The sequence below is a fragment of the Nanorana parkeri genome, unplaced genomic scaffold, assembly GCF_000935625.1.
Source record: "Nanorana parkeri isolate BGI_ZX_2015 unplaced genomic scaffold, ASM93562v1 scaffold1062, whole genome shotgun sequence".
In the NCBI taxonomy this organism is placed as follows: domain Eukaryota; kingdom Metazoa; phylum Chordata; class Amphibia; order Anura; family Dicroglossidae; genus Nanorana; species Nanorana parkeri.
This window is the reverse complement of record NW_017307330.1, coordinates 157,335-177,197: the sequence shown is the minus strand read 5'-3', so window position 1 is coordinate 177,197 and position 19,863 is coordinate 157,335. Positions and strand designations below refer to the sequence as shown.

At 39.9% G+C, this 19,863-nt stretch overlaps 1 protein-coding gene across 1 annotated transcript in view; it reads left to right on the top strand.

The window, feature by feature from the left end:
* SV2B (synaptic vesicle glycoprotein 2B) overlaps positions 1-13,739 on the top strand; it is a 70,596-nt gene extending 56,857 nt beyond the window's left edge. The window contains exons 7-13 of the mRNA XM_018567561.1: positions 400-510; positions 2,705-2,793; positions 2,885-3,049; positions 5,894-6,027; positions 8,855-9,055; positions 10,662-10,821; positions 13,110-13,739. Coding sequence (XP_018423063.1) covers positions 400-510; positions 2,705-2,793; positions 2,885-3,049; positions 5,894-6,027; positions 8,855-9,055; positions 10,662-10,821; positions 13,110-13,293 — 1,044 coding nt within the window. The 3' untranslated portion in view covers positions 13,294-13,739. The remainder of the gene's footprint in view (positions 1-399; positions 511-2,704; positions 2,794-2,884; positions 3,050-5,893; positions 6,028-8,854; positions 9,056-10,661; positions 10,822-13,109) is intronic.
* Positions 13,740-19,863: the final 6,124 nt, after the last annotated feature.

Genomic DNA, 19,863 nt, shown 5'->3' with positions numbered 1-19,863 from the left:
CCTTAATAATCTCCCCCACTGCAGCTTTGCCCCTCATTCACCTCCAGGCCCAAGTCCAGCAGCTTGAGAGAACTGAGTGTACCAAGGCTAGGTCCACTGTTGACCTTTCTATATTTGAACTATTTAAATTGTTAAAGTAATCACAGGCCAGTGTCAGGGAGGTCATCAACAGTCTTTACTTTCTTCTTAGAAAGCGATGGGAAAGACTTTGCTGTATGCGCATTCTACATCCAGTTTCAATTCCTTCCTATGCGCAGTAGTGGGAAATGGCTAATAAAAAGCTGCTTATATATTTCAAACTCAGTTTGTGTGATCAACTCTAGAAATATGAAGAAATATCCACATACTTGAACACATGATGACAAACTCATTTATCAAACTTTATTTTGGATTTACCAGGTCTCCAATATTAAGACACCAAAACAACTAGATGAATTTATTGAAATTCAAAGTTCAACTGGGACATGGTTTCAGCGCTGGATTGTGAGGCTCATGACTGTTGTGAAACAAGTATGTTGCTAAGTATAGTTTTTATCTTTTCTCTTCTGAGTACTTATATTGCATTCTCTGCAAAGCAGGCCATGACAAACTGTGACCGATACCGCAAAAGAATTGCATATGTAAGGATGTATTATATGGTCTACACTCAAAGTCCTTATAACTGCTCTGGTATATGGCTTACTATTAAACCAAATATGGAGACACCTTGATTGTAATACATGGCTTCCACATATATTTGAAAAGGTATTCACCTGAGACTCCTGTTTTAATCAAATATTAGAAATTGGTTGTAAGTATTCACCCGTGAACTTTGTTTAAATGAAAGATCAGAAATTAATTTTAATTAGGTTCTATTTGCTGTCTATCACAGTTATATGAAATGTTGTTTGCACCACAAACCACACATTTGTAAAACAGTGAAGAGCAGGGGCCTGATTTTTGTTTTTGGCATAAAATGCAACTAATGAAAATCCTGTGCATAAAAATGACTCAGTTAAGTTTAAACCATATTTTTTAGATTGTGGAAGCTACTAAGACTAAAGAATTGTTTCTGGGACTGTGTCTTCTTGTTTATTTTTAATTGGAAATCTTTCTTTAAAGTTAACCTATTATGAGAGAAATATAGGGGCTGCCATTGCTGCTTGAGTTTTCAAAATGCTCCAATAAATAAACCTCAACAGCTGCAAGCACTGAAATAACTAAATGTTATCTTGTGACAATATATTGATATATGTGCCGTGCTTATAATATATCACACGTGAGTATGTTCCCAAGTGATATCCACAGCAATATAAGAAATGTCACTAAAATATTTACATCCAAATATTACAACTCGTGTAAACATTCATTCAGTGAAAAAAGGTCATTATTAATGTGAAAATACACACTGGTGGAAAAGAATGTCCAATATTATAAAGTCTATAAAAACATGAACAAGTGCAAATAGAATGTGAAAACATACAATTTTGTAATGTGCAGACCAAATCTTATTCCACTCCCAGTATTGGATCTTCGTGTGCCCCCTCAAAGTGAAACATTTACCTTAAAATTTGACCCAGAGATAGGTCTTAAACCACTTTTTAGATCCACACAGCGAATATTCTCGGCTGTCTTTGATGGAGTCTTCTCCCTTCGCCACAAGGGTTTAACCTGATGGATCTTCTCTCTTCCCTCCAAGGGTTAAACAGCAATTTCACACAGCGGATGTCTTAAATAGAAGTGAAGACAACCATATGAACACGTTTAAAAAGCAACAAGACTTTATTAAAAACTACTCACATAAAGATAAAAAAACATGTGCCTTATACTCCAAACGTCCTCAACCAAACTATCATATTATGCCGTAATGCAATTACCTTATCACGGCAGAAAGAAGCCGAGAAACTAGCATACCAAACGCTGCACACTCAACGTCCCGATCTCCAACTGCCGACTCGGCCTTGTGCGTTTAGTCACTAGATGTTGCCCTAGACAAGGTCCGGTAGCGACGGAACGTGCTATTAAGACTTAATATTGGAGTGATATAGAAGAAATTATTATGTGAAAACCCGAGCAGTGTTTACCATAATGGCAACCAAGGACCTGTGTAGGGTGGCAGGTTTAGAGGGGAAGCACCAAGCCACAAACTTTACAGATTGTGATAAAATGTCCCGTATTTTGTCTTTTTCTTCTGGGCATCTCCGGACATTTGTGGTTAAATTAATCATGAAAGCTGTAAGGGAAGGAGGGTGCATGTTTAGAGGAGTCAGAAGGCTTTTTCAAGTTCAGGAAACATGAACCCATCTCTTCTTTCTCTTGTGTAGTTGACACTACAGTTGGATTGTAGTTCTTTATATAACGCATAACCCATTTAAGCAGTAATTTAACAAAAATAAGCACAAGACACAAGAGATAAAACAAAAATTATGCCTAGATCAGCATGATGTCTAAATATGGCCCTTGGAAAACCAAAAGGGGGGAAGTGTTTGGAGGAGGCAGAATAAGTGAACAATGTAGGACAACATAGTTGAACTGGAAAGTGAGTTGAATTGGAGAATTTTTCCAAATCAGCTATTTTGGCCTAGATTGTTCACTTCTCCTGCCTTCTCCAAACTCTTCACCCTTTTGTGAATACCCTGTATGTATTCATTAAGGACACAATGGCAACTATACTATATAAAAATCCATACTATATTTTAATGTTGGTGCCCTTACTTTACTTTAGGTATGGGAAAACATGTTGTATTGCTTTTCTGGACAGTATAGAAAGAACACCATATTTCTGGCTGTAGTTTGGTTCACCATGTCATTAAGGTATGTATTATTACTTCTATGTTATTGTATGGTATTGTTGTATTCTCAAGTCTTATGTAGATTATCACTTCTACTCTGTTGTCCACTGCAGCTACTATGGGCTTACAGTCTGGTTTCCAGACACAATCCGCTACCTACAAGAAGAAGCCTATGCAGGCAGAGTGAAAAGATTTGAAGACGAACATGTAAAGAATTTTGTGTTCAATTTCACACTTGAAAACCAAGTACACATAGATGGAACATACTACAATGATAAGTAAGTTATTTTAAACTTTGAGGTATTGGGCAAAAAGCTGAAGATGATAAGACTTGGACTTTAAAGTATATCTGTAGCTGAACATTATGTTTTGTTTTGCATAGAGTAAGGAATTGTTAAAACTCAGATCAGCTTGCTGTTTGCTGTTTGTGTCCTTTTGGGGAAATTATGTTAATTTCCTGTCCTGTAGACACACCAGGAAATGATAAGAAATATAAGGAAAATCACCTCTTAGACAGATATCACCAGATCAAATTTTCATTCCTGGTGACAGTGGTTACTAGAACAATTAGAAATGGAGAATTTCACCAGTGAGGAGACAGACAATAAAAAAAACACCTAACACAGGTTCTAAACTTTTCCTACTTTAACATTTTTGGTGTTAGATACTTTAAGTATTTACCAACAATGATATTTTTACATCATACAGAGGTGGCTAAAAAGAGAACTAAAGCTAAACTTTCTTTTGGCTTTAGTTCTTTTTTTGACCTAATCTCAGCAGATAGCAGGACACTCAGGGCCGGATTTCCCATAAGCCCAACCAAGGCCCGGCCTTGGGGCAGCAGGGAGTAGAGGGGCAGCTGGGGTGTGGAATTCCTATTTCCTGACGCCCAGGGCATGCAGTTCTGGGTGCTGAGCGGGTAGTTGTCTTCTACATTTAGCCCTGCTTTGGGCTAGCAGGGCTAAATGTACATCGGGGAAGCCGCCGCTTGATTTGTACAAGTGATCTTGGCAATGTCCTCTAGATCACTTGTATGCAGCCTGCATACAGGGGGGTGCATTGAGGAAGCTGGCATTGAGGCAGCAGAGAGAGTAATTCCGGCCCTGGGGACACTGCCCACTATATCCTGACAGTGCACAGCCAATATTGTTGGAATACACCCCAATGCCTGATTGATCTCTCTAGATCCAGAGCCAGCTGTGCCCGCCCCCTCCCCTGTCTGTCCCCCTAGTGAATGCTGGAGGATCAGAGAGGGGAGGGGGAATCCCTGTGGGGAGCAGTGACTGAAATTCACCACTCTCTGCTGGGAGGAGACTGTGAGAGGAATAATCAGTGATTCATGATTGCTTAGCTCTCGATCTTTAGATCCGACATGTGAAAGCTGCAGTGTCAGAGTATATTTTACTCTCCCAATACTTCTCCCTTAAATTGAAACCTTGTTTTGTGCATGCAGGGCAAAGAAACAGGTTTACTTTATTGTGGACTCCCTCCAGCTGCACAATGTTACCTTCCATTTACTATCCTGCTGCTCTTTTTGACAGTGACGAACAAAGAAAGGTAGCTCTGTGTAGGTTCCAATTTTGCCCGCCTGTTTAGCCTCTCTCTGTGTCCTAGCAACCAATGATGCTATGCCCCTCACACAGCATCACTGATTGACTGGTGGCTAAGCCACACAACTTCATTGGTTGCTAAGCCGCTGGCGGCCCCACAACATCTGTTTTTTTATTTAATGCCCGGTTGTGTTCTTGCAACTACTGTTACTTTTTGGAGCTTTTGGACACTGTGCAGGTCCTAACCAACCAATGTTCACACTATGTGCGGACCAGAACGTTTTTTTTCCCACCTAAAATGCATCGTAATGTATTCCCATGATATTTCTGGGCTCTGTTCACACCAGTGCACTCCGTTCTGGTGCAGAGAAAAAAATGCTGCATGCACTATTTTTTTCTGGTCTGGAATGCAGCAAAATGCATGTAAATGCATAGAAACACATACAAACGCATTGGAACACACTGTACTGCACCTGAAAGCCCATTTTACGTAAAACAAAACAAAACACTGGAACGTGTCAAAAACGCACTGCACCGCGTTTGCAGATCTGATCCAGATTTGGTCAGGACATAGCGTGAACAAGCCCTCAGAAATAACTGAAGCCATTGGATTAGCATTACAGCCAATAAAGTTCTTTTTTCAGAGGGAGAAATCAGCAATAGTAACCCAAGAACTCCTGTCCTGCCTAACACTACATAATCTATTCTCTGCACTGACTGAAAGAGAGAAATGTAATGCAAATAAAGTATATTAGCAATTTTAATTACTTGCATTATACTAATTAATGGAGGTTAATAAAGATATTTTCGAACAGGAAGTGCCTTCTTTAAGACAAATGTAAAAGTAATGGGGCTTAAATCTCCCGTGATAAAAAAAAAAACCTCATCTAATATGCGTAGGGGGCTTCTTTTGCTAGTATCCTAAGGGATTTGTTGCATTAGATGTACCATTAAGATGGCTTCTACAAAAAATTAGATCAAGCTTTATATCAGTATATTACATTCTAAATACAAGTTGCCAGTTTGTGGATTTCTTTTATCATACTGACATCTAGTGGCACTAAGCGAGAATATTTTCAGACCTGTCAGATATACCGCATGATCATGTAGACTTCTAGCCCTATTGTAAAATAACAAAGGGGTCTCCCAGTGTTGGCCTACTTTTGAAAATTCTAGCTGTCTGCCTTAAGTATTTAACTGATCTGGACAAGTATGCAACAGGAAGGGTCAGAGTGAAGTAAAAACTCTGCATCTACATTCTCGTTCCTATATTGTTCCATGTACAATCCTTGTTTTATTGATTGCATGTAATAATCTACTTTTTTGAGGTTGTGGATTTGGGGTTCTTGGGGTTTTCATGAGCTGTAAGCCATAATCATCACAATTATGACAAATCACGGCTTGAATTATCTTGCTTTGCATGTAATGAGTCTATCTCATATATTAGTTTCACCTTTTAAGTTGCATTAGTGAAATAAATGACCTTTGCACGATATTCTAATTATTCGAGTTTCACCTGTATATATAACCCCTTTATTTTCTTTGTGCCTTTTTCTTACTTTTGCAAATTAGGTTCTACAAGATGAAACTGAAATATGTCACATTTGAGGACTGTGTTTTTGATGAGTGCTACTTTGAAGATGTCACCTCAGCTGGAACGATCTTTAAGAACTGCACTATAAAATTCTCTTACTTCCATAACACAGGCAAGACGGCATGTTTTTTTTCCTTAGGACATTAGTCTGAATCAGATACAGATATTGTTTGAGTTACCTTAATTTGTATCATATCCCCCTCTACGTTTTTTTCTGAGCCAATCTAATAAATGTGCAATTGTACACAAGCTGTTATTAAGATGGAACTCCAGGCAAATATTAAAAAGCAACTAGTTATTTAGTCATTTAAAAAATCATTAAATACTGCTGAACTACTGTCTGAAATCTTTCCTTGTATTATCTTCCTACGAACCCCAGCACAGAAGAAACCAGACTAGGAGTGGGAGGCCATGCGTTGTAAACTAATCAGTCTGTAAGGCATTGTACAATGCTTTCCATCTAATATCTTGTCAGACAATGGGAGCCGGGGTATGAGGTATTGGGAAGATTACAGGAGGAACTCGGGAACAGGGGAAACTCAGCATTGGCCATGATGCTTATTTATAGTATAGTGAGCAATGGGGTGACGTAGAGCTTAGTTCTGTGACATTCTTGACTATGTAGTATGGTAAGAATGTGTGAATCACAAGAGCAGCTAAACAGATAACAAATATTTTGGCAGTTAAAACAGTTTACATGCATGTGTGCTTAACAGTTTGGATAATGTTTTATTTTAAAGTCACCTTGTCAGCTATTAAAAATGTCCAGATTAAGGTTCATGGCAGAGAAGAGATAATATACTCACCTCTTCAGCGGTTTGTGTCTCCTACCCCTTGTCTGTTCTAGTGCTGCAGCCTCCAATAGTGTCTTTAGCATGCAACTCTTCCAGGAGTGTCAGATGCCTGTGTACCCTGCCGCTTGCTGTGGTTCCATCCAACCCCTACTTAATTACTGAACTCAGCAGTGACACAGAGGATGGAACCATGATGTATGTCAGGGGACAACACAGGCAATAGACAATGAAATGGAGGAAAAATAGAAAACATGGTTCACTGAAGTGGGAAGAAATCTTACATAAAAATAAAACAATCACTGCGTCATCTTTTCTTGATTTATGTAAAATGCCAATTGGTTCTACATCTCCTTCACAATAGGGCCCATTACCCTGCTCACAAAGTACAGGTGCAGTGCAATACTTTAGTAACACCACTTTAATTCAAGCTAAGGTACATGAAAATTATGGAATTATCACTAGATCTGATGATAAAGGTAAAAATATTGTTCTGATGTATAACAGGATAAACCGTTTTCCCAACAGTGTAATCAAGCCAAATGTTTCAGTGCACATTAACATTTAGCAAAACTTTCATCTACATTCTAGAGATGAGTGTTTTGCCAAATGTTAAGGGAATTGAGCCATCTGGCTTAAGTTAAACTTTTTGTAGCACTCTTTCCTCCATCACTACACCTTTGCGCAGGAGCCAGCTTACCACAACCGCACCTGACAAGCAGGACCAGGCTTGCTACACCTTGTCGCGCTCTGCCTTAATCGACACTCAAATGCTGCACATTTCACTTGCTAACAACACACTTTGCGCACATTTGTTGATGATCGCTATGCACCTACTGTATGCCCAATTTTGCACTCGCTTGCAGCAATGTGGAACTTTGCACTTGCAATGCTTTGCAATGCTGCTCCGTACACTTCTGCACTCATTGGCACCACATCTCCAAGCATTTTTTGCATTTGCCAACTTCGCACGTCGATACATCACTGTACTACTTGAGACTGCACCTAAACACAGGTCTGCGCTCACCAATGACATGCTTTTGTGCACTTGCCAACAGTGCACTGATGTGCACGAATGCATTTGCTGACATTGCACCAACACACACTTCTGGACTCACCAACACCTTAGTGATGCACACTTTTGCATTGACTAACACTACAATGACATGCATTTTTGCACTCAGCACCACTCAGCAATCACATGTACTTCTGCATTCTCTAACAGTGCACATCCACACACTAGCTGACACCGCAGCTACAGGCACATTTGCACTTGCCGACATTGCACCAGCGAATACTTCTGCACCCACTGGCACTACACCGATGCACCCTTTCAACTCACCAATACTGCAATGAAGCAGGCACATTTGCACTTGACTACACCATATCAGTGCTTACTTTTGCTCCCACAACATCAAATTCCTAGTTAAATTTGCCTCACCAAAATTACATGCACTTCTGAATTCCCTAACACCGAACATCCACGCATTTCTGCACTCGCCAACACCAAAGCGGTGCTCACTTCTGCAGTCACGGACACAATTCTGAACTTTCTAACGCCAATGTGCACATTTTCACTCTCCAGTAATGCAGGGAAGTGCACGTTTGCAATCACCAACACCACAATGATGAGCCGTTCGGCACATGCCAACTCTACACATCCATGCATTTCTGCACTAGCCGTCAATGCAGCTACACACACTTTTGCACTTGCCAAAACAGCAAAAATGCACTTTTCTGCAATCGTCAATTTTACAACGATGTGCACTTTTTCATTTACCAACACCACACCGACACTTGCCGATACTGTGTCAGCATACACTTCTGAACTCTGTGATACTGCACCAACATGTCATTTTGCACTGATCAATAGTGCAACGATGCACACTTTTGCACCTGCTGCCAATACTACAGTGGCACGCACTTGCCAATACTACAAATATGCGCATTTTGGCACTCAGTGACACCACAACAATGCACATCTTTGTATTTACCAATACAGACATGCACTTACATATTCATAAGATATACACAGTGAATTTCGGAAATGTTAGTAACTAATAAAGGTTCAAATAAAGCGGCCATGTCTCTTACTTTTTTGTTTTGTTTTAATGTAATAACTTTTATTATTGTTTTGTGATCCTCCAGATCTCTATGAGCACAGGTTCACGGACTGCACCTTAATAAACAATACTTTCTCCAATCACAAAGAGGATTGCGACATTGACTTTGAGGAAGATAATGATTTTCTTATTTATCTGGTCAGTTTTCTTGGAAGTTTATCTGTATTACCTGGAAATATTATCTCAGCCCTCCTTATGGATAAAATTGGAAGGATAAGAATGATTGGTGAGTATGCAGAGTTGATGTTATTTATGTTATCTAGTTCATATTCAGCGTCAAAATCTGTTGTCCATAGTAGTTAGTTGAGAGTACTGCATGGCAGTGCATGAAGCTTTCTTCTTTTAGTGCTCTGGAGAGAGGACTATATAACACAGCTGCTCTTCGTAAAATCTGCTGTCCCGATGATTTCTGGAGGGTGAACTCACTTCCAATCAACATTGATATTTCGTTCTTACTGCTTTTGAACCAGACAACACGTGGCTAGCTCATTGCACAATTTTCAAGCTCACTTCTGAAACCTAAGGGGCTAAACTGTTCTCCACTAAATCTCATGTATATGTCAGATTTGGTCATCTCCAAAAACGTGTTGTAGAGTATGACAGCCACAGCTGAAATTGATAAATATCTGGCAGCCTCATCTACACGTGTGGCCTGCTTTGATTTGCTGTACTGTTAAAGAGTAACTTTCTCTAAATAAAGATAAATAGGGATAACATGATCCGCTTTTGGACTGGATGTTGTACACTCTCCCATCCCCGATCTGCTCCACAAGGGGGGCATAATATCAGGTTCAGCAACTCCAACTGAAGATATACAGGACCAGAGAGATTCTCAGTTCTCATTCTCTGCTACAGAGAGCCTGTTCCCAGGCAGTCTGCAGCAAATTAGAAACAATACAACTGCTGAAACACTGGAAGGGTTTAGGCTTTTATTTTTTTGTAGGTTAGAGGTGTCTAGAATTGTAGGTGAACATTAACTTGTAAAGCCAACACGTCTTTAGTTTTATATAGAGTAAGGAACAGTTCAAACCCCTATCTGGTTATTTTTATGTCCCCCGTGTCCCTCAGGAAGATTTGTTTCTCTTCTTGATCTTGAAACAAAACAGGAAATGAGAGGAAATATTTCTAAATTCAATAGAATTCAATTCACTTTAAAAAGGGTTACCATAGGAACATGAGTCCCAGTTGGAGGCTTCTTCCCTCACTTTTAGGTCAGGTGACAACTCATCAGTTTCTACCTCAATGACAGTGGTCACCAACACAAAGAGAGGAGTGAATGTTCCCGGGGAAAATTACACAGACATCAATAAAAAGCCAAAAAATAAAACATTGCCTTTACATACACTTTAAAGTTCAGTAGATCCAAACAGTGCTGAATGCTTGTAGATGTTGTATGCTACCAAATATTGGTGTGGAGGAATAGTGGTCAACTTTCTTGATAAGTAGGCCTCAAGTGTGGACGCATACTATTCAGTGAATAATGCTACAGAAAACTGTCAGAGACTGAAAATATGCAACGGGAAATGGTCAAAGACTATGCAATAGGAGTTAGTCATAGACTGGAGGAAAAAACAGGACAGACAAGGGCATCACAATGGTGACAACCGTTCTGATCAGCAGGGGACCCATGCATGAATCCCCTCCTGATCGAGCTGTGTAAAAGGGGCCTAAACCATTAGCCCTAGCAAAATATTTTTCAGACATTTCTGTTGCAGTGTTGCTATTGTTTCTTGTAATTATCTGTTACAGTATTTCGTAATATGTATTTTATCTTTTGTTTTTATTAACTAATATATTTATCAGTTGGCTTTATGTTTTGATCTTCCATGCAGCTGGCTCCATGCTCATCTCAGCAGTTTGCTGCTTCTTCCTGTTCTTTGGTAACAGCGAGTCTGCGATGATTGGCTGGCAGTGCCTGTTCTGTGGAACCAGTATAGCAGCGTGGAATGCCTTGGATGTTATCACTGTAGAGCTCTATCCCACAAATAAAAGGTATTGCCTGTTCGGTAAATCATTTTCCTATTTTATTCTTGCTGCAAGTCCGGTATTTTCCAGGTTTTATTTAGAAAGCAATTATTATAGTTTTAATGTGGCAACTTTAATGCATTATTGGCTTAAAAATGTTAAAAATTGGCTTTCTGGTCATCTGAAGTTATTGCCATTTACTAGACTTCAGCTGACTTCAGCAGCTGTATTATTTGAATACAGCATATATGGTAAAATGCAATAAAAAGGAGTTCAAAGGGAATCCATTTTTGTTCTTTAAAGTAGTATTGAACTCTCAAGCTTTTTTTCCAATAATGAATCCCGATCAGACAAATATACATTGCCTAGCAAAATATTTCTTTACATGTTTGCCCAAATACTTTCTGTCATCATGTTTCCAAAAATTTAGCTCCAACTCTCTTAGCTGCCCTGAACTATCTGTCCAGTACAAGATCACGAAGGACAGTACTGTCTCCCGTAGTCAGCCATCTATTAGTCTCCGTTCACACCTGAGCGTTTCCTTAATGTGCTTCAAACACGGGGAAAAAATGCCGGGTTTGCTGTGTGTTAGCGAAATACGCAAAATAAAAGAATTGTGCTTACTGTGCCATCATTAATAATGGCACCCCAAACACATCCAGGAAGACATATGGTTTTCCTCCACATTTGCACGCGTTAAAACGCACACAGACGTGGATAAAAACCCCCAAAGAACTCATGTCGCAAATTTTGCTACATGCACTTCTTTTGTCTGTTTGCCACGCATTCAGAACCGCATTTAAATCAATGGAGTCATGAGCAAACATGAAAAAAACAAACCCGCACAAAAGTAATGCGTGTTCTTGCCTAGGTGTGCATGGGGCCTTAGCTTGGAGGAGGGAGGAGAGGGGAACAGGGAGCAGGGGAATGGCTTGCCTTGCTTTGTCTGAATGTTTGTGGAGACACACAAAGCTTACTCACACAAGCAAGAGTTGCTCCATAGGATATCAGGGCCAGTGATCAGGGGAACAGTTGTTTCTGCAGGAAAGTAATACTTTTACACATTTAGAAGTATCATCTATTGTAAGTGATTTCATCAACATTTGAAATAGCCTAAAAACATTTTGACTTAAAAAAGTGCCCTAGAGGCGACCATTTCACAACATCATTCATTTAACACTGTCACATTGCACAGCCAGGGACATAAAAACCCTAGATTGCAGTCCAGCTTTGTAGTCTCCTGGTTCTTCATTGGACAATAAATTGGCATCATCACTCTCATAGTTCAGCAATAGGCAGCTGCAAATCTGAACCAAGATACAATGGATTCATCTTCTAGTTTAAAGGTGTATGAAACACACAACTGGTAAAACATAGTAAAGTCCTGTGACAGACTACGTGTGTTACAATTTAGCTGTTTGCCTGGTATTTTACTTTAAAGTGACACTAATCTCAGGAGTTAAATCTTACAAAATGCATTCAAGTACTTTAACTATTAACAAAAATGTATCTTATTTGTATATGACTCAGCTATAGATCGTCAAATCATCTCTGAATTGGTGCTGACACTGTCCTTCCTTCTGGAGGGTGGATACTTTTGTTTTCCATGGTTTATGTGTGTGTTGTAAAGTAGACACCACTCCAAGCTCGATCCTGTGATGGACTACAATCATTATTAAACTAAACATGAGATTGTAGTCTATCATGGGAGTGAGCTTGGAGTGGTGGCTTACCTTATCTAATTGTCATTGGTTCCAAGAGAACTATATTACTGATACAGCACGACTAATCTCCACACTATGAGGAATATTTATCCAATGGTGGGCACTGCACTCAGATAAGAGTAAAAGCTGTCCAGGTGCACTCAAGGCAAATAGATTGAAATGGCCCAGTGGAAGGGGAACTCATGGGTCTTGTAATGAAGCAACATAAATAAATGTATTATTCTCAAGAGAAAGACCAGCAGTACCCTGTCAAAATGTAGACCAATCCATTTATTTCAAGAGAAAGACAAGCAGTGCCTTGTCAAAACATGAGCTAATGCATTTATTTATGGTACTTCATTACAAGACCCATTAGTTCCTCTTCCACTGGACTATACACAGACACAAATATACAGTATATATTTATTATATTATAGAAGAAGTTAATACAATATGAACTATATTGTCTATGTATACATGTAATAGATAAGTAAAACAACAAATTACATCCAACTAATGTAGATAGAAATATGTGTGCTTTCATAAAATCCTGAATTGTACTGGTAAGTACTGAGCTGATCTGCATATTTATATTTTTTAATTCTTCAACAGAGCAACAGCATTTGGCATCTTGAATGGTCTGTGCAAGCTGGCTGCTATATTTGGAAACTCCATCTTTGCTTCTTTTGTTGGCATAACAAAAGTCGTTCCGATTCTCCTTGCATCCACAGCCCTTGTAGGTGGTGGCCTTATATCTCTTCGACTACCTGAAACACGAGAACTTGTCCTCATGTAAATACATACAAAGGAACACATTATTGAGACCTTTCAGTGAAAGTGCTATAGCGACAGAAGATTTGGGTACAGAACTCCTGCAAGCTGTTACAGTTACAGCCAAATGAATCATCGGACGTATTAGCACAATCATCATCATGGTCATCACTGCTCAAGCAAATCTGAAAATCCTGGCAGATAGCCAATGCTGTTTTCTCTCCTGACTATTGATACATTTGTGTTTTAGTTTATTTTTATATTGTCATTGATTGAACATAATGTATAGAATTGTATCTTGTAATAACAGGGTTTCAGAAATACCCTACTACTGTTATTTAAATATGAGTAAAATATTATCCTATAGACACTATAACTTAAGTTGTATATTGTCAACCTTGGAAAATTATTAGTTCTTTTCCAGAACATCTTATTGGAACGCGTACAAACACTAAATTATAGGGACTGAATGTATAGGAAAATATATTAATGGAAGGTTTATATCGTATGTCTTCATGTTAACTGAATTAAAAATTATTCTTTCTGCTAGTAGGGGCTCAGAAAGAGTGTCAGCAAACATATAGCTAAGATTTACTGCATGGTGACATCATCAGGCTAAGCTTGATGGTGTAATTACACATGTATTTATTGAGCCTTTGCATGTTCCCACAAATGGGGGGCTTCTAATGATGTCTACTGAAGAGAGAGGTCAACAAAACCCTCTGCATGTACAACTAAGCCTAGAGGTTTAACTCCCCTCAGGGAAAGAAGTAGAGGATAGGGCCCCATGTGGTTTAGATAATCCAAATACTGTTATAGTCCATGGATGACTACATATATAGGTAAACATGATATTTATATCTACTCTGACACTGAGGGCTTATGCTGATTTCAACTTCCTCTTTGGCCCTTTTGTTTGTCTTGAATGGAGAAATCTCACATCAGTCTTCCCATCCACTTAGCCAGATAGCTCAGCAAACTTAATTTCCTCAACCACAATATTTAAAGTAGTATTAAGGTCTGGGCGTTTTTTTACCTTAATGCATTCACTGCATTAGGGTAAAAACAGCCCAGCACCTTTTTTCTACCCCAGTCCCCCCCACACTTACCTGTCAGCTGCGCTCGTCCCCGCCAGTCCCGAGGTGATCCTCCGTACAGCGAACTTCAGGGTTGTGGGGGAGGATACTGATGGCAGTGGAACCATAGGCTCCTTCTGCCATCAATCACAGAGGTAAGGGGCGTGGCCTGCCACAGGGCTGTGTGTGTCTATGCCGCTGCGAGCACGAGCATGCACGGGTGCCTCCATTAGAACGATGGTGGCACCCGTGCAGGGGGAAGGGCATGGCGGGGACCCACTAGAAAACAAGGAATGAAGTACTTTTAAAATAAAAAAAGCAACATCCTCCAGCAAATGAGGGTATTCTTAAAGGAGAAATAAAAATAAATGTGGCTTTAATATCACTTTAAGTGCTAATTATTCAGTCCCCACTAGCAAAAGAGTAATGTCACTATAGTATATTGCCACAATGCTTTTTATTTTTTGACCACTGTGTAGTTTTCTGAATACTGTGGTTCTACATGTAGTATTTCTCTCCTGCTAGCACAAAGGCAAGCACAACATTTCTATTTGCCAACACTGGCAATTTTTTTTTTCTAGTCAAAAGACAATTTTTGTTAACTATAAATCTAACAAAGAAGCCACTTGACCTCCTAAATCTCAAGAGTTAAAATTAACTTTTCAGGTTCTCCTTAAAGACTTCACTGGGTGACCTTTTCCTACTGTATTTGTCTCCGCACACATCCTATATAAAATGAAGGGACTTCGATTTCAGCCTGTTTAATTAGTTTTTGTTAACCAATGTTTTTGCTATAACACAAGCTAACTTGGAAGTCATTTCATGCTCTGAAATGTTAAAAAAACAGTTCCTTAATCACTATTTCCAGAAATATGTGCACTAGATATAATAACAGATACTTAGTCCATGCCCTTGGCTGCATATTACGATGTTAGATACCTTGACAACTTATCATTGCAGAGACATATAAAACATCAACAGTCAGCTGTATTAAAGGTTAACTTTATTTGTGATTTATCTAGACATATTTAATCTCTGCTGGATGTTTCCTGTACTTGACATTCAAATCATCCAGCAGCACTACAAGCAGGTGTAATTGGACAATTCCAGAACGACTATCTTAATTCTCTCTTCCAGGATGTTGTCATTAGCTTTTAATTGTTGCTACATTTAAGGAATGCATTTTGTGATGTCTGTGTATTCAGTATTTATCTTTTTAAAAAAACCATGTGACTCAGTTGATATAAGTATAAATCAAGCTACTTCCTTATTACAAATAAATGTTTTAATTCTATGTACCGGAAACAGTGTACCAATGTATCATGCACTGGCTTTTTATGTCTCTGGGGACTCGCACCCCGAGTTTTGGTCTTCCTGTTATCTCCTCCACAGTATAAAATACATGGAATATACAACAGGGAGGCTGAAGATTGCCTTTATTAAAATTGATAAAAGTGCACTTTGCACATTGCCATGATTTGCTATGAACATGCATGACTTACATTTTGGGATATTTATAAATCATCAAAGTTCACAAGGCCATCCAATGTTTTCACAGTGCACGACCTTGCAACAATATTTTATTATCATGTGATGGTCACCTATATTAGAGACACAGTGTATAGCCTTCAGTGCGATATACAGTATACTACAGCATCCTATTGTCCCAGTCATTTACTGTACTGCATAGAGTAGTATAGAGCAGTGTACAATATGTGTACAATACAACATTTACATTCTTTTCCCACTGCTTGTTTTTAAAGGGACATTAGCTACTTGAACTAACTTCTTAACGCATAACTCTATAAGTGGGGGCAAAACTATCCACAAGAAACATGAATTTGAAGCCCATGACCACTTCCAAGACTGCAACCATATCATGAATCAGGAACACCACTTTTACACCTAGGCATTTTTCGCACAGAGCTAAGCATGACAAAACACTCAAGTCTTGTTCACACCTGAGAGTTTTGTCGCAAGCAGAAAAATGCATGTTGCTGAAAAAAGTACACAAGCTACTTTTTGGCAGATTTCAGAGCTTTCTGGTCCCATAGACTTCAGTGGGAAACTTTGTGTGACAAAAGGCTCAGGTGTAAACAGGGATCTTAAGAAATGAATGGGGTTCCTTGTCTTGAGTGATTTATCGGAGTCAAGACTAGCAAATATTATTCCTTGTCTTGAGCCTTTGGTCGCGCTTAGCTTTGAGCGTCAACTTGCCTAGGTGTGAACAGAGCCTAAGGCGCATGTAACACTAGTACTGACAACAACTCTCCAGCAAAACGGATGCTAGAGAGGGTATACAAATCACAGAATAATGTCCCACTGCTCCAGCTAATTGGGGATCCATACCATAGAAATAGGTGGCAATGGAGATTCTGAAAGTTTTAGACAATGAGGGACCAATGCGTCGCTGTTCTAACCAGCTAGAGAGCAACACCATAAAAACAGGGGAGTCATTTTCTTTCTGTCTTCTCTAGCAACAGGATCCCTAGTGTGTTATGAGCCTAATGCTTGCCATGCAATCACGTAGACTGAAGAAAAAGAATCACTCAGTCCCCCAATATTAAACAGAAATATTGATTTTGGAAGGACAGAGTCTTAAATGCATTATTTTTAGTGCAATTACTTGAGTTATAACCCCTGTCAGCTTTTTTTGCCATCTGTGTCCAAATGGGGAGATTTCCCTTCAGTTCCTTTCTGATAGCCAGAACAGGAAGTGCGCGGAAATCCCTTTAAAGTGCACGGAAATCCCTCTTCACTCTATCCAAAACTAGAAGAAAAAAAACAGCTTTGGCTTGCACTTTAATATGGTAACCAGTTCACACTCATCTTGCTCATTGCTTTTAGTGCTCTACAGTGATAAAAGGCGAATTATTAGTTGGAATGAATTACAGTGCATTCTTCTGCCCCCCCCCCCAACTACAGAGTGTCTGTCAAATAATGTGCAATGAAGAACTACTATTGCTACAATCAAAGATATAACTGTATATAGCTTTTTTGTTAAAGTTTTGGATAGAGTGGAGAGGGGATTAGAATCCCTTTCAGGTTTATTTTGGGTTGTTATCAGAAGAGGAATAGATGGCACTAGGTCTAGTGACCCTGCTGACCACCAGGGATTTCCTTCACTTTATAGGGATTTCCTTCTACTTCCTGTTGTGGCTATTGGACATGACTGTGGGAGGAGCCTGCTGCCTGCGTGAGGAGTGACACTACAGGCGGCGCGGCCGCACATACGCACGGGCGGCCACGGAGAGAGTCCGAGTCTGACCGGACCACAGCAACAGAGACCCGCCAAATCCCGCAGTGGCATAATAACCGGGGGGGCTCCGTCCGGCGCCCCCCCTCAGCTTAACACCCGGAGCAGACACACCGGCCGCCCCCCCCGGTTGTTACGCCACTGATTGGGGTTTTCCACCTCCTCCATCCTACTGAATTTCACATTAGAAAATTCAAAGTAAGGAGCTGGATAAGTGTCATTACCTCTCTCCCAATGTCTTGCTCTCAGACATTCAGATATATTACAGCTTGATTGATGAGCTCTGTAGCTGTTTGTTAGCTGAGCTGCAATTAATTTTACACGGATCGAGTAGCTGACAGGAAATATTGGACCTTTGCCTGATCTGACTCTGCAGGACTCTGTCTAAGTGATGGAACACCACAGATAACGTTTTCCAATATATTTACTGCATATAAAGAAGACTAATGATATAAGGGAAATTAATCTGATCCATTCTTTTAATGCTGAATGTCAGGCAAAAAAAAATCAAAACAATGAATTAAAGTGACACTAAACTCAGGAGGTCAATTCAAGATGCATTCAAGTACCTTAACTATTATAAAAATGTAGATTACTTGTGAATCACTCGGCTGTAGATCCTCAAATCATCTCTGAGTTTGTGCTGACGCTGTCCTTCCTTCTAGAGGGTGGCTACTTTTGTTCCCCATGGCCTCTGTGTATGTTGTAAAGTAATCACCGCTCCAAGCTCACTCCTCTGACGTACTAGAATCCCCATACAAATTAGTAAAAGAAACATGAGATTGTAGTCCATCACGGGAGTGAGCTTGCAGTGTTGGCTACTACTTTACAACACACACAGAGACCATGGAGAACAAAAGTAGCCCCCCTCCAGAAGGAAGGAGAGTATAAGTACCAATTCAGAGATGATTTGAGGATCTACAGCTGAGTGATGCACAAATAAAATACATTTTTGTTAGTAGTTAAGGCTCTTGAATGCATTTTTAAGATTTAATTCCTGAGTTTAGTGTCACTTTAAGTTATATATTGATTTAAAGGATAAAAGGATAATTCCAGTTTCCCAGAAAATTTGGGGAACTGAAATTTACCACACAAATTGGTTCCCTCTGGCCCCCCAGGCAGTCAAACCTTTGGGGGAAACGCAGTGGACCCCCTCGCCCCCCCCAACGGCAGCCTGTGTGTACGTTCCATACACTGTACATGGTCTTGCGGCCCCATACCTTCAGAATTATTCACGGAAGCGTGAAGAGTTTGGAGACGGCAGGAGAAGTGAACTATCTAGGACAACATAGCTGAACTGTAAAGGGAACGCAATTGGAGAATGTTTCCAAATCAGCGATTTTGGCCTAGATTGTTCACTTCTCCTGCCTTCTCCAAACTCTTCACCCTTTTGTGAATAACCTTGTATGTATATAGAATAATACTTGCAAATGGTGAGTGCTCATTGGTCAGAGTGGTCACCTGACCACCCTGGCTATGAGAGGTGCTTCTTGCTAAGAAGTTCTACTTACTGTATACAAAGAAGCGCTTCTGACTGTCAAATGGCAATCGCTCATTTGTCAGCACAGTCACCTGACCATGCTGACCAATGAAAAGCAATTCTTGCCTAGGTGACCCCGCTGATCAATAAGCACTCGCCATTTGCAAGCATTATTTCTCTACACTTAGCCCTGCTTCGGCCAAGCAGGGCTAAATGTAGAGCGGGTAAGCCGATGCTCGTTTAGCGGCAATACCGCCGAGATCACTTGTAATATGCCTGCAGGGTTCCCCCCGCCGCCCACCCTTCATGGTCCGCCCTCACCTCCGGACGCCTCTGTCCTTGCTGGCCACTTCCCTCCCCACCATGGCTTTCGGGATCCCCCGCTCTTCTGGGGGACCCACCATGGCAAAGTAGTTCAGGATGGAGAGCAGGGAGCAGAGTGGAGAACGTCCGTTCTCTGTTCTGCTTCGTGTACACACTTGGACTGGAGAGCTGCACTCCCAGCCTTCCCATCTCAGCTGCCACAGGAGAGCCAGCAAAGAACTGTGCTCAAACTCCTGTATTGGAAGTGACAGGTTCAATAAAGAGAACCTGTTACCTCCAAATGCTATCGCACAGGGGATTGTTAGCTCCTGTGTGATAGCAATAAAGTTAAGTGAAAATAAAAAAATAAAATACAAATGAAAAAAATAAAAATGGATAAAAAGTAAAAAATAATAAAAATAAATAAAACTTTAAAAAATAATAAAACATAATAATTAAGTAAAAAAAAAGTAAAAATGG